This window comes from Siphateles boraxobius, unplaced genomic scaffold (genome assembly GCF_051911475.1).
Source record: "Siphateles boraxobius isolate OS27281-9 unplaced genomic scaffold, OSU_SipBor_1 3, whole genome shotgun sequence".
Taxonomy (NCBI): domain Eukaryota; kingdom Metazoa; phylum Chordata; class Actinopteri; order Cypriniformes; family Leuciscidae; genus Siphateles; species Siphateles boraxobius.
Genome location: NW_027508919.1, coordinates 11960430 through 11985599, shown reverse-complemented (window position 1 = coordinate 11985599; position 25170 = coordinate 11960430). Strand labels below are relative to the sequence as shown.

Here is a 25170-nt window from a genome sequence, read left to right as displayed (position 1 = left end):
AAAATATCAATAATCGGCTAATAGGCGTCAGGCAGAATTCTAATATTGGTATAGTACTAATATCATTCACACTATTCTGATTGAATGATGTTTCAAATAATGGACACAAATCACTAAAAACAGTGAGACAGCTGGTCTACTTTCATTTTGAATGCCTGGTTTAATTCGTCAAGGTTCAGATGTAATAAGTGAACCTCTGCAGTGGCAGTACGGAGGAAGGGGTGAGGGGCATGGATCACCACAGGATATGAGATCACCCAGCCTGATCAAAGGGGTACTGTAAACAAGGTTGGGTTATCAGAGTAGAAGGGCCTAAACACACCCTCATCCAAAGTCCACATTCACTCCTCACACTGAAGCCAGCTGAACTACGGAAACCCAAAAACACAAGAATCACAGGCCTATGAGAGAAAGAGTGCCCTCTTCCCAGCCCTGAGGCGGCGAGAAGAAACAGAAGGGTCTGCAGTCTGGTTAAAGATTAAACGAGTGCTGCGGGGAGAGGAGGGAAGGTTTGGACGAACCACTGAAGGGGGGTGTAAAATGGCAGGCAGTGGAGCGGCCCACGTCTCCTCTGTGGCAGGGTGGAGTTTGTTTGCTTTGAAAGGACAGTGTGTGTGTGTGTGTGTGTGTGTGTGTGTGTGTGTGTGTGTGTGTGTGTGTGTGTGTGTGTGTGTGTGTGTGTGTGTGTGTGTGTGTGTGTGTGTGTGTGTGTGTGTGTGTGTGTGTGTGTGAACCAGATTCAATGGTGACTGGGGGTTGGGGTAGGTGGGTACAAGTGTTTAATGGGGGCAGTTAAAGAGAACAGGAAAGATAGTTCCGTGTGTGTGTGGGTCAAACAAATGTTCTGTTTAGCTCAGTCTCTGCCCAAGACCCCTGTAGCAGCTGGAGTCTCGTCTTCAACATGGCCTTGTAGGCCTCTCCAAGAGAGGAACATGATGGTGTATCCCATGACAGAGAGGCCCAACCTATTATTAGCACTAACCAAACCAGGTGGTTGCTATGGTGATCTAGTAGGTTTCTAGGGGCTTACGTCAAATAAAAAGAGGTCATCCTCAAGTCTCTTTGATGATCTGGTAGAGTATGAGTATATGAAGAGAGATATTAAAATTCTGTATGATACTGATACTACATTAATTATTAGTATTTTCATGTAATGGCCAATAACCAACAAACGGCGCATATTATACTTTTAAACTATAATGTCTAAATTAATAAAACAAATGCTACAAGTGCTACATTATAATGTACAGTATTAAAAAAAGCCCATATATACCTATGATAGACTGCGGTTCAAAAGGTTGGAGTAGGTATGATTTTTGTAATGTTTTTGTCTCTTATGCTCACCAAGGCTACATCTTGATCCTTCAGAAATCATTCTAATATACTGCTTTGGTGCTCAAGAAACATTTCTAATTATTACCGAAAACACTTGTTTTGCTTAATATTTTTGCGAAAACCTTGACACATTTTTTAGGATTCATTCTTTCAAAAGTTCAAAAGAACAGTATTTATTTGAAACAGAAATCTTTTGTAACATTATAAATGTCTTTACTGTAAACTTTAATCAATTTAATGTGTCCTTGGCTGAATAAAAGTACTAATTTTCTTTTTTTATTATTAAAAAAACTAATATCCGCTGATGCATCATGTATCCCTATATATTGGTTTTCTAAATATGGCAAGGGTTCCTACTTCAATTTCTAAGGCAGATCTATAGGGTATTTTAGAGCACTTTATTAAGTAAAAGCACATTTCTTCTCAACAAACTGCACAATTTGAAGTATCATCCATATCCATAGTATAAACAGTGCTAAAAAATGATAAATCACAACTATACTGATACCAGGCAAATCAAGACCACACAGAGTGGGTCATGCCTACCTCTGCAGTCTGGAAAAGCACTCGCCCATGAAGTCTCCGTAGTGCGAGCCAAGGGTCAGAAGTCGCCAAACAAGAGCATAGTTGAGTTCTGCCTCTTCCTTTACAGACTAGCTCAAAATGGCTTCATGTCATTTTCGGTTCTTCTTTCCAATTCAAAAAGCTCTCCATACCTCAAACTGCAGCTGCGTATGCCACAGCCAAAGCTCGCAGCTTGAAATTATATTAAACGATCTTGCCACGGTCTACAACCCTGCTTTGGAGTAATGAAGTAATTCACACCACTTGACGGTGATGTGCTGGCAAATGAAAGCGTGATATGCGATTGATGAGAACGTTTCACACAGAGAGATGAGCCTGGTGGGGAGCAAAATCGTGCAAATCTGTGATTGCATGCAACATGCTGCTCTCCGCGCTGATTCCCAGTTGTATATAACAAGACCTCGTGCCGGGCACACGTTGAGTGATCTACGCCACCGTGATGGCAGCCTGTAAACGATACAAGGGGATGCGACAATAGTTGCCTATAGTGCCAACATGTGCACACAAACAAAGGCCTGCTGCACGTCATCCAGAGGCGCCGAAAGGGAGGTAGAGTTACTCAGTACTCAAGACTTCAGTAAGCAAACACTCTCCAGGGTGGGGCTTGCATGGAATCACTCCATGGCTGAGGTCTGCCAAGGATACACACTCAGCAAACAAGGTAAAACTATGAGGTGTACATGAAAAACGTCTGTCCGAGTCCTAATGCAGCAGCTGGTACGAGTCTGGCAATGCGCCTAGTCTGTGTTGTCAAAACAAGTAAATATGAAGCAAGACGCTGACTAAAATGTTGGACAGAATAACCACTTTTGAAGGGAGAATGATTACGAACAAATACATCTTACCCTATTGACCCTGTCGGCCCACCCGCCCCTGTAGCGTCCTCAGCTGAGTTCAGTGTTGACCATGAAAGGATGTAATTTAAGCCAACCGAATGGCTAAGCAATGAGTCACCCTGACAATGGAATTCAATCAAGGAGCAAGCAAATTCAAACACGAATGATCATCTAACATAGGTGAGCGGTTTGATGGGAATGCTTATGGATTCAAGATTTGGTGTGATCGTGAGCTGCCTTATTCTGATGACAGGACTAGGATGGATGGAAATGGTTTTGGAGAGGGCTAAGCAATCTCTAGTTACTCTGTGGGGAGTGACGTCATGGCAATGGTGATGTCAACACATTTGATAAAAACTAGTCTCAAAATATCTTGGGATACTATAGGCTTTTGGAGAGACACTGACTAAGAGAAAGCGAGAGGAAAGTGAAGCTCTTTTCTTACTCGGTCAGGAAGGAGGACTGGCATTCCTGGCATTCCTGGCATTTCAGAACATGCCAGTCTTAAGCGTTTCAGCAAAAACACACTCCACAATGCTCGCTCCACCAGCAAAATGTGACATTAAAACACCTCCAGTGAGGCAGTGAACATATATGTCGTGTGAGACATCTGAAGGCTTGTTCTCACTTACTAAAGGAAGAGAAACCCTGAGGGTGGAATTATGCCAAAAGCAACCTTTCAATCAATATGGAGGACAAAGCCTCTTTCAACAGGGTCATCTGCTTGACTCAGCAGAACATGGATGTTTTTAGCCTAGTTCCTGTGAGGATGTGATGCTTCAACTCAAGTGAAGCCCTGTAATGCTGTGATAATGGACTCAGGGACTTTACTCCTCTATATGGTCACATATCATTTAAACTGTCCTGACAAAAGTTACTAGCCTGCTGCTGCTTTATGTCCAAGTAATACCAAAACGTTAAACTCCACAGTACACATCATCAATTTTGAATAATATACAACTGAAAAACCTTCTTTTAAAATATATAATATTAATAATGTTCAAAAGTTTGGGGGAAATAAGATTGTTTTATTGTTTTAAAATGAGTCTCTTATGCTCACCAAGGCTGCATTTGTAAAGCTGCAAAAATAGAACAAAAACAGTAATATTGTGAAAAATTATTACAATTTAAAACAACTGTTTTCTATTTTAATATAATGAATTTTCAGCATCATTACTCCAGTATTGATTGTCACAGGATCCTTCAGAAAATCATTCTAATATGCTGTGGTGCACAAGAAACATTTCTTATTATTATTCATGTTGAAAACACTTGTGCCTCCTAAAAGAACATTTTATTTGAAATATAAATATATTTTGTAACATTATAAATGTCACATTTGAATGGTAGTTTAAATATAACAAATTAAATAACAATGCAATATGTAATGAAATGATTTATAATAACGAAATTATTTTGAACCAGTGATGTGTCTTCTTTTTATCAATATTATTGTTTGATTTATATCAACAATATATGAAGAGTTCAGATGCAAAAGCCTCTAAGTGCCATTTGAAATTTTCTTCTAGAATGATAATTTTTATCAAGCTTGTATATTTAAGTTCAGTAATTTCACTTAAATGGCAATGAATATTACCTATTAATTGTCGTTTAAGTGAAATTACTGAACTTAAATATACAAGCTTGATAAAAAATTATCATTCTAGAAGAAAATTTCAAATGGCACTTAGAGGCTTTTGCATCTGAACTCTTCAATTATGTTAATTAATTAATAGACAGTTAGATTGTTGACATATTTTCTAATTTATTGTCCCACTTGTTGACAATAAGATAAGACAAAACTGACTATATATACTTTTATAGCTCACCAAGATGAGCATTATGATCAAAAAGCCCATGTGCCTGTTCATGCACTCAGCCTCATTATTGCGTTACTAAGTTTGCATGCAATTATGGACGAGCATCCGAATATGCACGTCTGAAAGCAGCCACATATCAGTAAAAATAGTAAAGGTACCGTACCGAGTACTGCAGAAAGTCTATATGTACATTTCTTTTTTAGTGTCAGCACTGGTATTTGATATCCCTACATTGATGAGAAAGGCTGTCTTTCTCTTCTTCTAAAAGTGATGTGAAAGTATCAGCATCACACACCCCTTTTGTTGGTCACAGAAGTGGAGAAGAGTGTATTATACATCAGGGAGAAAGGTCAAGGGCCTGTGAGGCGAATGTTTGCTAATTCAACAGAACAAGAGAGACGGCAATTAATGAGACGAGCATATAAGCAACTCCCATGGCCACATCAGCCTACAACAACACAGCACAGAAGTCGACAATTCACAGTGTGCTTCCAATGCAGACCCAAAAAGTGTTTTGAGGATAAAAGCATAAAACCAGGTAAGATTTTAAAAAAGGACATTATAAAAACTTGAGCAATCTTTGTCAGGGAAAGGGAATGACGAAAAAAGAAGCGGAGAGAGACAAACACGTTGCCGTGAGAGAAAACCGAGAGAGAGAAGAAAGGATTTACCTTCTGCTAGCTTTGCAGTTGATGAAGCAAATTTAATCTGATCTCTCAAGTCTTGTACTTTTCCACTCCCCCTCAAGGTGCTAGAAAAAGTCAAGGGGCCCACACCCACCTGAGACAGGAGCTGTTATCTTTGAGCCTGGAGCTCAGCTCTCCAAACATTAAAGGCTGGGGAGGAGAGACTGAGGCCAGGTGAAGGCAAAATCCCTGCCACTAAACTCAGTAGGGTCTAAAGACGCTTGGTTAACATCAGTTGTGTTGATCTCTCCCAGGTGGAAACTTGTTTGAGGAGATGATAGAGAACACCCCCCCCCCCCCCCCCATTCATGAATTTCCAAACAATTTTACGATGATTCAAATTGCATTTTATGAAAATGTCATCCAACCACTTTTTGTTCAGTTTACCTGGTACTAGAAGTAAAAAAAAGTTAGAAGTTGATGGTTTACTTCCTAAAATTATACAACCTACACTATGAAATGAGTTTCCAGTTGGTCAAACTTTAAGCCATGGTAAAGGAACCCTAAACTAAACACATTTAAATGCAAAAGGAAAAAGAACTGCCAAAACTGACCTGTGAATCGTGCAGTGACAGGAAATGCATCACTGAGCAGTCGGTTTCTGCTACTTCCTGACTGTTAGACCACAAACAAGCGAACACTTCTCTCTCATTTTGAGAGTGGAAGCCTCTTCCCCTTCCTCTTAGATTCCGTATTTCTCACTTTTCTGTGTTTTCGACATGTTTGACTGCAGTGTATTTATATTTAGTTGGTAACCACTATTGGAATAAAACATTATGCTTTAACAATAACAGTAGGCACACGGTCTCCTCATCAATTCACATTTGTTGAAAAGGGTCCCTATTTTTACACTGAACCCCCATCTTCATCACTATCACATCATGCCACCCTTAACCGGTTTGTTTCTGAGAAGAACAAAACAAGTCTGGTTCTCTGAATTCTAAAAAAAACAAACATCTTCAGACAACTTCAAAAAGCTTCACTTATCTCAGATATCATCTCTTATTTGAAACCACCACACGCACAATCAAACAATGTATTATCAACTAAAACCATCAAGACCGAGCTCACAAACACAAATCTCATTTAAAAATATATATATTCTCAATTAGAAACCAACTGTTTCATAGACTCAATTCCATGTAGCATGAGTGTCACAGACTGGGGTTAATTACTGAGAAAACAACATGAGGAACATAACTCGGTGCACCCTTACTCACTTCCTCTCTCACATCTCTTACTCTCAGTCTCAGGGTTCATCTGCGACTAATCACAATTTCCTCTACGTGGATGTAGTGTCGTCAGGCATTGGTACAGATGCTAATGGGCAAGAGAAGGGCTGATGTTTAAAAATGTAAGCAGATTATATCTTACCAGCAGCGAGCTGAACCCAAGTGATGGACTTCTTAAAAGGCACATGGTGTGTGCTACATTATGTTAAAAATGTTCTTCCCCGTGATCTGTTTCTACTATGTGGCAACAGGCCGCACACCACAGATAGGAAGACACGTCAGACTTGTGAAAACAGGACAGGAAATTGCCACAGGGGCTAAAAAAGACAAAAGTTCTTGTTGTAGTTCAAACTTTGAGGCCCAAAAGGTTACATTTATCCTACAACTGCTAGTATTTGCAAAATGGTATAGTTCATTCACTATTTAAATTCAAAATTTGTAAAATGTAAAAAACCAATATCAGCTGTACAAACACATCACATTCTAAGGATTTTAATTATTATTTTACCATAAGATATCATTTTCCCAATGTATTGATTGCATGTATTGTAACTATACAATTACATTTTGATTTGCTGCTCGAATAACCTTCCAGCATCTAGGCCTAATTGTTGGAATCTTTTGAACTGCAGTCTGCGCTGTTTCCAGCGGCACAAGACATTTGAAAAAACATTTCAGATATTTCAGTACAAAGACTAAATGTTTTGGCTTCTATGCAGGAACAATTCAGAGCATGACAAGACTGGAGAAACTCAGGGCTTTCAGCCTGATATACTGCCTTAAAACCCCCAAGTCAAGTGTTTGCACCTCCCTCTCACTCACAATAATTTGACCATGTTAAGAATCTGTAATCTATGACACACTGTGTGACACTTGCATTGTTTGATTCTGCAAAAATATCTAGAACATATATCTCACACGTAAATTAAATTCAACTAATTTTGTTTCAATCTCCTGGTAGAAATCAAGGCATTTGGGGACGTTCTAGCTCTCCTGGGGCAGTATTTAACATGCTTTCATCAATGGCGACATATGTACTGTTGTGAAATAGCGCCACCCCCGCCATCTTGACTCACCCATCCCCGATGTGTTTACACTCATACCAATACCAACATGTCACAGCATATGTCTGCTCAAGGAGGGAAAAATGCACCCTGAATACAGCAGAAAAACATGTCTGCCTTGCACTTGCATGCTACAAAATAAAATTCTAGGAACCCTAAAGAGCCAGTGATGACACGGCTTGCATTCTACAGTTGATAAGACCATAGACATCACAGGATTTTTCGCTAGCCGTAAAGCCGTAAAATTCAAAAAAGTTTCCTTGTGAAAAAAAGCATGCATGAGAAACACAACACTTGACTGAAATCAGCTAAAAATCAGCAAGCTGAGGGTACAATGAAACTAAAGCTGTGTGTTAAATTCAAAGAGCATTCCAGACAGGTCTGGACATAAACTTCATGATATGTCCACATGGACAAAAGCTGCACTTGTATGCAGTCTACTAACTGAATCATTGTTGTCATTGTCATTGTTCTAGACCCTTCAAAATATTTTGAAATTTAAAACGTGCATTTATACCTTCATCCAAATCTATCTAAATCGAACCTGGGTATTACAATGTAGATATTTGTCATTTTTTTGACAGACAGACAGATAGAAAAAAAAATCAAGCTGACTAAATTCCCACTTAATAACTGTCGTCATTTTCCTGACTATACCTAAACTGGAAAGCAATTGGAGCAACACATATCCGTCTTTGTATTTATCTAGTCCAGCAGACATTGATAAAACCATCATGCTCTAAAACTAAGTCATACACTCCTTGCTGCGAGGCTGGCACTCCTCGATTATAATGCATCATAAAATACTTTATAGCTGACACAATTGGCCCAAAATAACTGACATTCATGCCATTTATCATAAGTTATGTAAGCTTTGCCTTTGGCCCTGTAGAGCTGCAGGGGCCGTGTGCAATATGTGGTGTAGTTCTCTTCTAGTCACGTCATGCGGTCTTGACTATGACTAAATGGAAGAGGAGGTGCAACATGAAAGGTCACTTACATTTCCATAAAGTGATTACATATCAGTTACATGGGATAAATCTGCAGACTAAGTAAAAAAAAAAAGTCCATCTTTATTCAGTAATAAGCACGCTAAGATAGGAACTGGTACTGGGACCGACTCTTCATTATGAAGGGAGACCCGGAATATACCCAGGGATGTAATTAAACGCGTAATTTAAAGGGATAGTTCACCCAAAAATGAAAATTCTGTCAGTATTTACTCACCCTCATGTTGTTCCAACCCCGTAAGACCTTCGTTCATCTTCGGAACACAAATTAAGATATTTTTGATGAAATCTGAAAGCTGTCTCACTCCTCCATTCTAGTTCATAGGCTTCTTCGGGGATTGAACTTGCCGGCCTCGAAAAAGATATCGTTAAAATAGTCCAAGTGACTACAGTGGCTCAATCTTAAGTTTATCAAGCGACGAGAATACTTTTTGTGCGCAAAAACAAACAAAAATAACGACTTTATTTCAACTATTAATTTCCTTCTCTATGGGCCTCTACTCAGTTAACTAAGTGTGATTCCGTAGAGCTACGTCACACGTAGGCTCACTATTGGCCGTCGCTGGTCATGTGGGTGATGCGTGTGACGTACAACAACAGAAGCATACGCTGTTAAACTAGTGAACCGACTCGAGGCCCACAGAGAAGGAAATGAATAGTTGAAACGAAGTCATTATTTTAGTTTTCTTTTGCGCACAAAAAGTATTCTCGTCATTTGATAAACTTAAGATTGAGCCACTGTAGTCACTTGGACTATTCTAACGATGTCTTTAATAACTTTTCGGGGCCGGCAAGTTCAATCCCTGAAGAAGCCTATGGACTAGTATGGAGTGATCCAGCCCTCAAATTTCATCAAAAATATCTTAATTTGTGTTCCGAAGATGAACAAAGGTCTTACGGGGTTGAAACAACATGAGGGTGAGTAAATACTGACAGAATTTTCATTTTTGGGTGAACTATCCCTTTAACCAGCCACTTCATGTTTAACTCCAAAATAGCACAGGTTCATTAATCTACAAAACATACTATAAGCTCTTACCAACATGTTGTGGTATTGTCCATGAGTCCATTCACTCTGAATTTAGTGACATTATTCTGTGAAAGGCTGACAGTCCACAGTACTGTAAGTGATATGTTTAGACAGCTTTCAGATCCATCCTGGTTAATAAAACCCCATGGGAAGGGTGTACAGGAAGACCTTTCTTTTTACCAACTACTAACTGCAGCCTAATTGCATAATTATTCAATTATTACCCATGAACCAACTCTGCAGCTACTGTTGCAAAAGACACATTCTCAGGTGCTGAACCAAAATAACATTATGAAATCTAGTATGTGTATCAATAATTTTCTAAATTACACAGAAGGCATATACTCTTGATACGATAGTCATTTACTGCTGGAAATGTTTGAATGAGTTGATGTGAATGTTGGCCCGGGCATCACCCAGCACAAAGCAAACACCACCGCAATAAAACACACCACTATAAAATAACGCTCCCCTTCCCCCAATCATCCATTTAAATCTCAATACAAGAGACGAGAGAGAAATGGAGTAAAGAAGAATAGCTCTAATGACTTTCAGAGATCAGTTATGGGAGAGAGATTACACGTTGCCATTTTGTTGTGGTTGTTTGTCGGTTCATGAGGAGGCGGTATGCAGATGCTGGGTTTTTATTCAGGTCAATATTTGAGAAGGAACGCTGACCTGTGTAGTGCCATCGTTTGCACATGATAGCAACGAGATGAGAAAAGCCAACAATAATACGCGATGCCATAAACGAGGGAACTTAAAGAGAAGTAGTTATCATCTCAAATCTACTTATACAGATAGTGACAATATCCTGTAGTGAGGCGAGAACTACAAAACAAACAAATGAGTGAAATAAAGTGAGTAAAAACACAGTTATCCATCAAATCAGCAGAATCTGATAGTAAAGCATTTGGGCTCACTGCAAGGTACCAATAACAAGGCACTAATTTGTGCGTATGCAATAGACAGAATATCTCTTGAGGATTGTTAACACTAAATGAGACTCACAATGAAAATGTAAACAAGGAGTGCCTGTTGCTAAGAAACCGACTGTGAGGTGACCTATAGCATGTTGAGTGATATGACACAGATACAATGGGTAAAAATGAACCAACCAAGATATGATGATAATATAGTCATATAATATGTTTTTGAATATATATATATATATATATATATATATATATATATATATATATATATATATATATATATATATTCATATACACATATACAGTCTGCTGCAGAGAATTATCTAATTTAGGCTATTGATTAGTGTTGTTGATAGCACATCAAATAATCTCTCTTGTAATTTTAATTCATTTTCAGTTATTTTACCACATTATAACTATAATTTAAAAGACTTCTGCCAGAGGCTGACATCTCATCCGTTATTTTGAATATCACTCATGTTTGCAAAACAAGTGACAGTAACCAATGAACATAGAGATGTTTTTAAGCAATTAAGGTTGAACTGAAACCAACTGGTATCCTCATACCATAACTACTGTGAAATGGCAAAGATGTACTACTTGATGAATACACTCCAAATTGAAAGCTAAAATGCACAGCATCAGCACCTAAATGTAACAAAGTAAAAAATAAAAAAATAGCTTTACTTGGACATTTCCAACAGCCAACATTTTTATTTAGCATTATTCACCGAAGATTCAATGCTGTTCATGCAAACCCTAGTTCACATGAAAACCATACCTCCTAATTTTAAAACTCAGTAAAAACTCACATTAAACCATTAGAAACTAACACATTTTCATTAGCATGTCTTTTTAGGGCTGTGACTTGTGGTTTAATGTTCTGTTAAACACAACCGCCCACAACTTGTTCAAAGCCTGCGTGTGTTTCTCTAAAACGCTAGATACTTGCTTAGCTGCTCACCACACGTGTTGCTTTAGAGCTTGCGAAATGGTCGCTTCTATTCACAACTTTCAAACTGTGAAGCTTTTTGTTTTCAGAGTCTTTGTGAGCCTGCATTGCATGTAATTGCATTTCAAGGCTGGTATATGCCCTGAGCTGTTCCTATGAAAAGCAATGCATTGTCATGACGATAACCAGTCACATGTCTGTGTATTCGATGTTTACCAGGCAGACTAGAATATTAGACACAGGTGCTCCCCCTGCACTGTAGTTATGGAAGGTAACCACTAGTCCTCATCTGGTTCATCTCTTAAGTATTTGTTAGCAACACACACACATTCATCTGTGTGCATCTAAAGCTCTAGATGAAAACAGCTATTCAAACTCTATGTCTGGACCTAAGCATCCAAGAAACTGGTACACAACACTAAACTGGTGTCAGCAGTAAAACTTTTTATTGCATGGTGCAAATGGGAATATGTCATCCATGTTCCTTTGAGTCTTGAATGGCGCAATGCTGACAGCATTCCTCCTAAATGAGAATGCCAGGCGGCTGACTGAACTCAAGGGTGGCAGTAGAGCAGGTTATAAAGAGACTGAGGCCTTTCTATCAAAAGAGGAACTTGCAACTGTTTTGACAAAAGATGTGTTTGCAGTGCACTGTTTCATAAGACTGATTTCAATACAGCCTTTGAATGTGTGTTTTTTGGCTGGGTATGGTTGTTTGGATTTTTTTTTTTTAGCATTTTGTCATGAGAAGCTAGGCAATGTGATGTTTTTGTGACTAATTTAGTGAATACACTCTAAGCAAAAAAGACAAAGTAGTGTGGTTTACATGGGAAGTGGTCTGACATCGAACATGTGATATCTAGCTCATCTCTGGTGAGATACAACAACGTCAATGTGGAAAGTGATATTCAATTTCTGAAACTCAGTGAAATAAAAGCATAAAATGACACGTTCGATTATCAAAAAACACATATAGCCTTTCTAAAGTTGTGCTCACATTTACAAAATTTCACAGACAAAAAATATCCATTGTCTATTGTCATTAGTGTAGCGATGTATGAAGCACAGCTCACATTGAAATCACTCTCAAACCAAGCAGTTTTCTGATGGTAAACAAGATGAATGCATGTGGGTAATACTTTCAACCTCACAAAAAATTCCTGATAGCATGGATTCCTATTAAAATCAACAGATCAACAGAAAATGTGATCACAACTTCACAAAATTTCAACCAAAACTGCAACACAGTTGTTTCTCTTAGCTGCTACGTGGATCTGAAAGTTGACTTACAGAAGTTTCTGTAGAAATCCCTTCTTAACCAATTGATGTTCTTGTTCTTACTATTGAGGCACACTATTTGGTTAGATATTTTTTTTACCATAATTACTCAAAAGCAAAGAAAAACCTGGTATACCACATGATAACCTATGCCCTGGAGAACAGGATTTAATTGAACGTTCTCATCTCCAGAACAACATAAAGAGCCATTCAGTGGGCAGTTTCAGTGGAACATCACCCACCAAAGCATGAGATAAAACCAAAACGGGTGTAGCAGGTGGGTGGGAGTCGTCAACTGCTTCAACAAAAGGGCATTTCCCCAAAGAAATTGCGGGCCACTCTTCCTTATGATGCCGAGGACCTATGTTTATCTTGATTAAACTTTCTGACCATTTGTTCCGCTTTCTTTCCTAAACCATGATGTAATGTATGTTTTGGACAAAATCCCATTATCTCTAGTTGTTTGTATAGATTAAATATAAAATAATTGATCTGGTCTACAAATTCCCTAATTTTCTTCAAGTTGACACTGAATATGTTATTATGGAATAGTCTGTGATAGTGCATCTTCTACCAGTATATCTGGTACCTGAGGACTTAGGCATGCCAGTCTGGGCTTGTTTTAGGAATCAGAAAGTTTCGACACTGAGAATGTGTGTTGCTCAATGGAAATGGGGAGAGCAGTATGAAAATGTGATGCAAATCTCCACAAGCAGTCAACAACATAAACAAAGGAATGACTGCTTGGACTTTTTCAGCAGAACACTACTGCTTTCAGTAAAAATTCAAAGATAACCACCGGCGACACAATTGTGATCTCACATGGTGATCTCATTTAACTTTTCACTTATACATAGTTTTGGGGTTTTTTTGCATGCTGTTGTCATGGACACATTAGATTATATTTAAATTGTAGTCAGCTTCAACTTTTCTAAACATTTCTTAGAGTATTACGTCAATTAGCTCAATGACAATGACTGCTCTAACTTCAAAAGCTAATATTAAGATATTTCTAAAGACTTTATGCTCTATGACAGGAACTCTTAAACATTGAGAAAAAAAGACAGAGATGTCCTCAAAACCTCTAATTAGCTACCAAACTTGTTCCTCAATCTACAATTCCAAAAACTCAATCAAAGCTGGAGGAATGACAAAGCACATGACAAAGCACAATTTCAAAGAACTGAAATTATATCAAACCGTAGTCTCCAATTGGACTAGGGCTGCACGATATTTTGAAATATCGCAAACATACATACCGCGGTGATATGCATGATTATTGATACTCAAAAAGATTACAAAAAGTCCACGTTTTAGGTTGATGCAGAAAGTAGACTGGACACATGACTTTTACATACTTGTGAGCTCCTTAATGTTATTAGGCGCGCATGCACAGAAAACAGCGCTTCAACCGGCAGACTAAAAGATAACCCATGGCAACAGTGTAAAAGTAGCCAAATTCAACGGGGAAACCGTGAACTTATCAACACTGCTGCTTCCGTCTGTTTGCTTAATGTTAATCAAACAAAAAAAACAGGAAAAAAAAAATTCACACACTGCTCTTGACTGAATTACTTTTGTAGCTTTAATAAGAATCAGAATATATTTATTTCATACAGTGAAGACTAAGCTGTGTTTTATTTTTACATTTGATTATCCAATTTCTGTTGTTAAATAAACCTAATGTTGGCCTACCTTAAACCCCCTGGTTTACACTAATATCAAAAAAACACTAGCTTTGTATGTAATGCTTCAGTAAAACACTGCTATTCACTTTTAGAAGCTGTAGGGATGCTTTCTCACAAAAAGAATGTGAAACATGTATGTTGGTTATATCATTTTCAGTTTTTAAACATTAAACAACTGGAATTCATTTTACACAAAGAATGATCATATCGCATTATCACATTGAATATCACATTATTTAACGAGTTATCACATATCGCATTTTTCTTCAATATCTTCAATATCAAGACCTAATTCACACCACACAATGCTGTGGAGGAAGAGGACAAATATTCTTTATCAGGCCCAACCCTCTTCTGTTCTCCATGCTAGACCAGCTAGAGCAGTTTGGTCCACAACCTCCTGCTCAGCAGGACCTAATGATCCAATTACAGGCAGGGACTTGTTGACGCTGTTTTATGTGAAGAGCCAACCTGACACTACCGGCCTCACTGCCAACTGTGACAAACTCAGACCTGAAGAGAAGCCCCAAACAAAGCAATCCGCAGCAAAGGGGCCTATGTTTGACTACTGGCCAACTCCAGGTGCTCTGGCTCATTTACAATACAAATCAGGGACAGCCGGGTGGGGGGCATAATAGTTTCAGTGGTGTTGGTATCTCCCGCCTAACAGGGGGTCTGACAAGATAACAGAGCCAGTAAAGTAAAATCTGATATTGCCCTGAACACCTGAGGTCATATGACATAGGGTGTGTTGGATGGGGGGAAATTCTCTCCACATTTTCTGACCTCAACCAAACTGCTTTCATATGGGAATCTGACTGAAGTAAATCAAATGTAATTGTATTGTAATATTTTACATTAGCAATATTGCATATAAGAAGTCAATATTATATTAGTTAAATATCTATAAAAGACCTCAAAAATGTAATTAGGAATATTACCGAAATATGAATTAAAGGTACAAGCAACGACATTAGCCTAAACCTGCTGCCCATGTGACTGTCTGTAACTTAATTTGCTAAAAACTCCTTCAACATTATTCTTGGCCACATGCTTGAATATAATCGTGTCAAAAAAATTACTGTTTTCTCTAGCAGACTGATTACCCTGCTACTTACAAGCTAGTCTCAGCACATACCATGGAGATGATGACACAAGTTACTATAGTAAGTATGGTGTTAGGCATAATTACACGTGGTGAACTCAGGCAAAATGACGATCTGTGAGGGTTATATCTCATAAAAAGAGAAAGAGCAAAAAAGAGGTTCTTGGGTACAATGACTAGATTTGTTTGCCACTCTCCTCTCTCCTGAGTTACTGTGGTTTCTTAGCACAACAGGATGAGCAACATTCAGACCAGGTTTCACGGCAATGATGAGGCCTGATAAGCCAGTCTAAAATCAAACTGAAATCTACAAGCCCACGTAATGGAATCAATGACACTACAGGAAAAAGCAAAAAAAAAACAGCAAAAGCAAAACCATCACTTATGTGAACAAAAGGTACATTGGCGCACTGTGCAAAATTGGCAACTTTGTAAGCATATAGCTAAAACAGGCAAAGATGTAATTGAAAAGATTATTTTGACACTGCAACCCACTCTAACCGTCGTAAGGGCTTGGTCAACAGGCTTACAAAACACGATTGCCTACCTCACTCTCGGTACCCATATAAGGCAATGATACTTTGCAAAACATGTGACTATAAACTTGTAAATAGCGCACACTATATCATAAATACATTTCGTTAGATTTGTACAACTGCAAAATGGTCATGTATAGGGAAAACGGTACCAAACACACGTTTTTACACACGTCTGCAGCAATTTAAAATAAAATTGTCAATTATTGGTCGAATGATTATTAAATGTAGACTAAACGCACAGATTATTGATTGCTAAGCTGCATCGTAATAAATTATATATATATAAATTATATATATATAAACTGCTTTTAAATGTTGACCTAAAATCAGAAAATGTCAGTTCATAACAAACACAATATATTGTATATACAGATACATGGAAAAAGATGAATAATGCTTACAAAGTGAAGAATGCAGACAACAGATACTTGGCGCGAACAGATATACAACAGCATAATATTACGTCATAAAGATATAAAATGGTCACTAACCTTATACGTTCAGGGGTTTCATGTCAAACTCCATGGTTATGGAGTTAAACATACATGAAAATGTTGGAGAAAAAACTCAGATAAAAAATTTATTATTTTTTAAAAAGAGAGATTACATTGACAGAGGTAAAAATATAAAAATAAATAATCCAAGGGTGTGTCTAAAGCGAATCGAATGGCATGTTCAAGGTGTTGAACACTGACCTGCCCTCTGCCTCTCCCACTCACTTCAGTAGTAGAGAGAACGAAAATGAGAACATTGTAGGGGAGGGCAACGGTTGCGCGTTGAAATCTTTAAAAAAGAGAAGTACTGCAAAGCAAAGCTCTCTCTCACTGTGACTCATCCCCCTGAGTAACCACTGACAGACAGGCTGTAAAACAGAACTTCGGCTTGGAACCAATCAGATGCAAGGGCAGAGCTAATATGCAAATGACTTCAGGTAAGCTCAGGCTGTGGTTTGGATTGGATGGGGAGGGCAGTGGGGGAGGGGGAACCTGGACAAAGTAACAACCAGACTACACCTTGAGCTATGCGAGACGGGTAACACAAGAATGGGTAAGAGTGTAAAGGTTTTCATCAACTCGAGATAGACGTGGCAGGAGTAAAGCAGGCATGGGGATTTCTACCCAGATGAAATTGCTTTTAAAATGAGATGTTTCAAGGAGAGCGAAAGCCAAAATGTATATCAACTGACTAGATCTCTCTGTAGTTCTTGTTTTGAGTGCTGCCAGAGCTTTTATTTGAGAAGGTGAAATGGGAGTGGTCCTGCAGGTCATATGACACCTCATAAACCAGGCTTTATGTTTGATATGGAGCATGAAAGAAGCCATCCATTATAAAACTGGAAGAGCCGCCCCACCGAGTTTCACCGTTGAAAAGGACAGCCAAAAGAAACATTTTCAATTCATCAGAGGCCCTACCACTGGTTTCTACGTCACTACGTTCTTCCAACCAAAGGGAAAGTACAGAATTGTGACTCTGCTGCTTGCTTTGGCTATATTCCAATATTTCAACATTAAAGGGATAGTTCACCCAAAAATGCAAATTCTGTCATCATTTACTCACCCTCAATTTTGTTCCAACTGTTTTTGAACTGTTTTTGCCCACAAGAAAACTCAATGGGGTTCAAAACAGTATTGGATTGGAATAAATAACAGTGAGACGTTTGAAAAATAAGTCTTACAGGTTTGGGACGACATGAGGGTGAATCCTCTGTGCCAAACACCCTATATGACCAATATATCAAATTCATGTCAATCTCCCCATTCTGCCATTAGGTTCATTCGCTCTATCTTTCTGCATATGCAGCCATAGCTTCTGTCTGGCATTTTTATCTGAGAAAATCCAGCTGACAAACAGGAAGCCAGGGTCTGTGGCCATGGCGTGGCTTAGTGAAAAGCGCTGAAGAAAAAAACAAAAAAGTAAGTTTTTGTCAACACACCATTTAGACGAGTAGGTAAATGAGACAGTGAATGCAAAGAGACAAATAGTCATTTAATTGACAATTTGCCAACTACAGCAGCGGTTAAGTTAGGGTTTACCGGCAACTACTAGTCTCTATCTGAGATAATCTTAATTGTACTAATGTTGAGGAGTTAAAAAAAACAAAAAACAGTCAGTCCTCTTTGGTAACCTACAGTCTCATGGGTGTGTTGTCAACTTGCTTAAGAAATGAAGCCAGTACATTATATATTGCATACACGCTGTCCTTTACAGATAAAAGAGGATTACAAGGAAGCAAAAAAAGGTAAGAAAAGGGATAACAAAATAATTACCATGGCTTAGATTGCTGAGTGGCCTATTATGTTCAATTAAGCATCAAGCATGTGATGGAAAATGTGTAAACACGTGGCGAGCACCTGTCCCTCTGTGCCAACAATGATATATAAACCGTCTGTGACATCAAGCGGGACACATCAAACAAGTCCAACAGGCTACACATCACTGCAATAAATGCTCAAAGAGATGACATTTGCATACAATATTAGTTTTGCTAAAAATGTCAGTGATACCAACAAAAAGATAAAAGATTAAAATTGTCTATTAAAATATTTCTTTTAACAACAATTATCTCATCTCAGTATCAGCTGATAAACTGTCCAATCCAGTATTACGGTCATTATCTACTAATTAAATGTATATGTTCAAGCCATAGACTGATAATATAATAATATTTAGTGCTGTCAAATTGATTATTCAAATCTCAAATTATTCAAATCATAAAAAGTTGTGTTATATATATATATATATATATATATACACACACACACACACACATATTATGTAAACAAACTTTTATAATAGATGCGATTAATCGCAATTTATTGATTTGACAGCACTAAATATAATATAATATAATATAATATAATATAATATAATATAATATAATATAATATAATATATGTCTATTTGTGTACAAATAAGACCTTGGATTGATTACACAGTGCGAGTAATTTGCTTCAAACCACATTACAAGTAAATAGCAAAAGAAATGAATGAAGAAGAAAAAAACTTTGTCTGTATATGCTCTACAGAAAGTGTTGGGTGAATTCAATTGCGCTCACAGCAACCAGACCATGATCACATGCCTCTGCTGACAAAGTTCAAAGACACACCTTTCCTATACAGTCTAAAAATAAAAACCACCCCACTCGCCTTTACTAGCACTGCATGACTGAATCCAAGCTAAACACAGCCGAGCCACAAGAAGGCCTCATTTTCTGCTGTGTGCCTGTTTTAAAACTTAGATGGCACACTTTGGTTTTGCCCATATCGCGAGTGGAACTTTTTTTTCCCTGTTACCTCCTATATAGTTACTTCAAATGAATTGCTGACATAAAATGTAACTTTAGCTTGAGTGCTACAGTGCACTCTTTCCTATAGTTATTTTACACTAACCGACTGACATGTTTGGTCTTAATATAAACCTTTGACGTTTGTAAGGAGAACATCAAGTAAATTGTAAATGTCTAATTTTCAGTGATACAACAAAACTCCATTGTGCCCCTTATAATATTACTTACATCACTGTAAGATGTAAAACAGTGGCATAAGAAGACAGGTCCAAAAATAGGCATAGCTCTGAGATAATCAACAAAGACAAAGCACTTCTCAGGGCTGGTCGTGTTGTTTGTGAGAAACTAATGTCAGGTGGTGACTGCTTCAAGTGGCTTTGTGTACAAAGAAAAGCCGTCCCTCCGTACCATCCTGGTTAAGAGCAGTCCTCAAAGGACCAAGGGGCAAGAGAAAAGGGCAGTGGAACATTCTAATTAAATCCAGACACAAGGAGCATTAAGTCATTCCATGAGGAAGAAGCTGAAGTCTTGTAACAACTATGGTTTTAAATGGAGATAAACATGTACTATGTGCATGAAAAACAAGGTTTTGCTGGGAAATTAGCCTTACCTACAATTTTCACTACAAACATGCCCTTCTATAGTCCTTGGTGACCAGAATTCAGTTCATTGCGTGCTTCAATACACTAACGGAATAAAGGTTAATTGAATGCCACACCACAGCCCACAGGATTCCAAGGTAGAAGCCTTTGTAAATATGATTGTGGACCAAAAGATTACATCTGGTCAACCTTGAGTAATCCTGTCAGCTAAGAATGACAAAAAATGAGGAATTATGAATAGATACAACATTCCATGAGTTCAGAAAGAAATGAGTGGATGTGAAGTAGGATAGGGGGAGTTTCAGAGGAAATTCCGGTAATGCACTAAGATGCTGAGTCATTCCTTCCAGATAAAGTGTGCATGACTCTAACAGGTAAATAAAAAATAAAAAAAACCTCCAGCAATTTAGAACTCCATTGCAAGTTTTATACATTAACCTTCAGCTCCACCGACTCAAGATGTGTTATCAATGTAATTTAGCAAATTTCTAACTACTGGTTAGGTAATTCGGGAAACATAGGCAGAAAGCAAGATCATCATTGTTTAAACAAAAACAACTGTTTTTAGAATGTTTAGTTTTAGAACAATTTAGAACTCTGAACAGTAAGAACAATTTGAAATTTATCAATAAAAATTCTGTCATTATTTACTCACATTCAAGTTGAGGTTCAGAAAAAAAAAACTGACTTTCTTTCATCTGTGGAATACGCATTTTCAGAATGTCAGAGGAGCTATGTTTAAATGTGCACACATGCGAACAACATTTGAAAGCTATGGCTTAGGGCAAGATCATTTAAAATATTTATTTTTGCGTACAACAGGAAAAACTTTTTTTGAACTGTCCCTTTAAAATGTATTTTGAAATCTGGATAGGTTGTGCTGGATACAGTTAACAAGATGACTACAATCAGGTATGTGAAAAGAAAATATAAGTTTACACCATTAATGGTGTAACAATGCCATCAAAACATTAATGTCTTCTGCATTATCTCTCTATGATATGAGAAAAGATATTATTTGGTCTGCAGAAGAAAGTTGCCAGATAGTATACGATCCTCACAAAACCTCAACCAATTAAACATTACACAAAGAGCAAGGCCAACATTCCACACAGTTCAAATCACACATCTGTGAATGGAAAGTATTGACCAGAGCAAAGAGGGGTGAAAAAAACAATCTAACAACACAGAGACACTTGACACTCTTTAAAATAAACTAATTCTTTATCAGTCTAACTCGTCATTTATCTCAGACCGTGAAAGTGCCTGTGCCTTTTACTCACATTATAGTGAAATGCAACAGAAGGTGAGCTGCTAATGACGGTTGTGGGGTCTTTTTCAGAGCTTAAATGGTCAAATAGTATGTTTTCTCTCTGAGGATCAGACACTGGAAAGCATTATGCTAGATGAATACCTAATGTTTCAATCTATTTAAATTATTTAAATTCAAGCCTGAGGGATGAAAGAAAGACCAAATGTTTTGAAAGTGGCTTTTGAAATATAATCAAAATAAATAATTAAATAGGTACAGTATTTTTAAAAATGTTTTTACTTTGATTGCTTTATTCTTTCCCTCTAGCGAGACAGTCGCTGAATGGACCTTTTACTGGACTGAGTCGCGCTGCCAATGATGAGCAGTACTAACAACAGACTCCCATTTAACGCGCTTCACACATTAGACAGTTTTTACTCTCAATTGTAAATCAGCTGGAAGAATTAGTCACATCTGTCACTTTAATGGACCATCTAAATCTCAACATTTACACAACATCTGACCTAAGTCACTTCTTTCACACATTGACTTTTAATGAAAAACTAATGTACTTTGAGGTCTACTGAAATAAGTACGTTTTGGGACCTGAAAACATGAATGTAACTTCACTGATAGATAATAGGTAACTTATTGAAGATAATTGGCATTTTACAAAACGGTCTATATATTCAAAATTCAGTCAATGTAATAAACTGTCACTGGAGAGCAAATCCAGCTCTTACCGACATTAGCCATCAGCATTAAGATGTGCCTGGCTAAAAACTACCCAAGCTTTCCATATTTGTCTTTCCTTAGTCAAAACAAAGGCAGTCGTCCTTGTATCTCTCTATGCTTAATGAGACTCCCACATATTTGGCTACTGCCATCTGTACAGCAAGGTTACAGCAGCATGACTACTCTAACCTAAATATATCATTATATTAATCTAGTGTAAAAGAAAACAGAGGACAGATTTATTTCTAAATTACAGTTACGCTAATTTGGTACGAAGATGCATCAGGCGTCAAACCAGGATGACTCGGCAGTAATTTATATAAGAAACAATACAAAAAAGTCCCTAACTTCTCTATTCCATATTTATTTTCTAATAAAAATTATTCTAAGACATGAATAATTAACAGAGTGAAGGAAAGCAAAAACTTGGGGTATTCATTGAACTGTCTTAGTTTGTAATATTACAAACAGTGAAACTAATGACTAATAAGAAAATCCTGATTTGTGTCTATTTATTTCATATAATGTGTCATCAGGGCAATGATTTTGTGTTTTGCGCAATTGATTTTTTTAGCAATGTATTTTTATACTTGCTATAAATATTTATATTTTTAAACAAATGGGTTTTATATGGGGTATAAAACCAAATACAATGGTTTTATATGTATATTTTTTTAAAATGTTTACAAACTTTTTGATCAATATTTATTTTCTTGACAGAAGGAAATTTGCACGGATATAATGTAACATCACAATTTCATTAACTCACTTATTTGTCTGTAGTTTTCAACACGTTTTCACTGATGATTTCGATGTCAAAATCATTTTTGCATTTTCAACAAAAAATGTTGTTGCTTGCCAACTGTAGCAAGCTTGATAACATTATCTTTTCAGGAATTTGCAACAACAGTGAATGCATCACAGAAATCCGAACCTTTGCAAGAAATAAAACCGGATGTCCAGAATCAACCAATTGGTTTCAGTGGCAGCGCTCAGGCCCAAAAAGCCAAGTGACAGTTCTATCAATTGATCTTGGGTCATCCTTAGTGTTGTTGAGCTCAATATATGAACACCACCACCTTGTGGAAGCCTATGGACTTTACATTTCGCCCACCCCCTCTACAGAGACATAACATTTGTTTTGTTCTCGTCATTGTTCTAGAACTGAAATATTAGTTTTGATATACAGTTTTGAGAAATTACTCAATAGACAATGTCAATACATTTTTGCACATGATGTGTGTTTGGTGAAGTCTTCCCCACAGAAAAATGAGGTGTCATATTATGCACATTGTCCCAGCACACTCCAGATATCTTTGCTGATGCGTGTAGTCCGTCTGCAAAGAGGCGGCTCATGTTGCAGCAAGCTCTCAGCTGATGATGCCCTGGTGATGCAGTTCCTGGATGCAGAGTTTGTAAAGACTGATGTCTTCAAATGTGGAGACAAATCAATAGCCAGCCCATTAAGTAATTTCTCATGAGATTTTCTTTCTATATACCATCAGACCAAGAGCAGAGTGGAACGAGTTAGGTCAGTCTGCCCCTTTTAACTGTCCTCGACTTGGCTGCATATTCCAAGGTGGTCAGATGGGAGTCACCATCATGGCCACATATTCCAGCTCTGGGGATGTTCCCAACATAGAGGCTTCCCACATACATCTCATTGTCATTCTGGGTTATCTCAGCCACGTGCCTCATCTGCTAAAAGAAGCAGTAAGAGCATCTGAAAGCCCATTTGTGCCTTCTGGCTCTCTAGTTCAAAGGCACAATAGGGTCATTGGGCATGAGTTCTGAGACACAAAGTCATAAGGAGAAAAGGGGACTGTATTTCTAAAAGAAAAGAGTCAAGACAGCACCAACTGGGGTATATTTAGAGCCTCTCATTGAGGATAATTAGTTTCAGAAGACTGGAATTTCCAGCTATCTAAAGGCCTCTAGGGTGCGTGAGGGCTGGGGAGGGGGGATGTTGTAATGGGAGGGGGTACCAGAACCAGCTGATAGCATTTCTGGATCAACCGAGCTGACTAATATCACATACTCCCAAAGCAGGAGAAAACAAGCACTCCCTGATCTCAGCACCACCCAATGGCCAGAATGCTGAGAACACTACAGCCAAAGAGATTCTTCAAAATGCATGTCTCACAGGGGAGCTTTGTATCCCAAAAAATTGTAAACATCTGGCAAACATTTAGACAATGGGTGAGACATCAAGCCATAAATAAAGAAAACAAATGAAGGAAAGACTACTTTGTGGCAACTGAGTATGGCAGTCTCATCTGCACTAGCAGATGGATTTTATACTCTTTTACAATATGAAATTACACACGAATTGCTACATAATGTAAGAAGCTAAGTTGGAAAAAGCACTAAGATTTGAGGTTCAAGGCACTTTGACCCTTTTTAAATACATAAATTAACATCAAATACAATATATATATATATATATATATATATATATATATATATGTAAATAATTCACTATGTGACAAGACAAAAGGCAATCTTCTTGAATGTTTTACATAACAAGCTCATCACTAGGTTATATCGAATAAAAAACCCTTTTCCCCACACATCAAGGGCATTTTATTCACTCTGTGGCATTTTTGCCCTAAGCCTTGGCTAATTTCTGATCCCGGTCACAAGTAGTGATAATGACACAAAGACAAACCAGTTTTAAATATAAACATCCACAAATGAGTGCTGGTCTGGATGAAAACACAGATGCACAAGCCCACTGAGGACTGGAAAACTGATTGTTCACACTCATGTGAAGCCCTTACTGTTTTGACCAGCAATGTCAGCCTGAGACAAGAGATTCTCACACTGAACCAGTCATTATGGTCACATGTCTGTAATCATGCTGGAACAACTCAGTGCACAGTTATGGGAGAGGGGTACAACAGAGCAGTATGTCAAGCTATCCTAGGGGCTATTCAGATCAGAACGTTCATATACGATCAGAAAGATGACATGTTGGTTTAGTAGAATGTCAGCAAATGCAATTGGCTTCCCCTAGCCTGAATGAAATAAACAATGTTTGTACATTCAAATACATTGTGCAGTCACTGTTACAATAAGAACTTCTAAAAGACATCCTACATCTGAAACGCACCTATATGCTTTGAGAAATAACTTTAAAAAGTGCCTAGCAACTCAAATATCTTAAGTAAAAGCTTTTGCAATTACATGAACAAGTTAG

The 25170-nt window shown here is 37.7% G+C and overlaps 1 protein-coding gene across 7 annotated transcripts in view; it reads right to left on the bottom strand.

Annotated features, from left to right (window-relative positions):
- elf1 (E74-like ETS transcription factor 1) overlaps positions 1-25170 on the bottom strand; it is a 40483-nt gene that overhangs the window by 14925 nt on the left and 388 nt on the right. The window contains exon 1 of one of the 7 annotated variants that reach the window (XM_077247856.1): positions 16587-16944. The exons of 2 other annotated variants lie outside the window; for them this stretch is intronic. Coding sequence is in view for 1 of the 5 variants with exons in the window: in XM_077247854.1 (XP_077103969.1) it covers positions 1882-1910 (29 nt within the window). In the remaining 4 variants the exon portion in view is untranslated. Of the gene's footprint in view, positions 1-1881; positions 3881-6636; positions 6812-16586; positions 16945-25170 lie in introns of those variants that run through there. 4 more of the 7 variants (XM_077247859.1, XM_077247858.1, XM_077247854.1 and 1 more) reach the window with 4 other exon arrangements.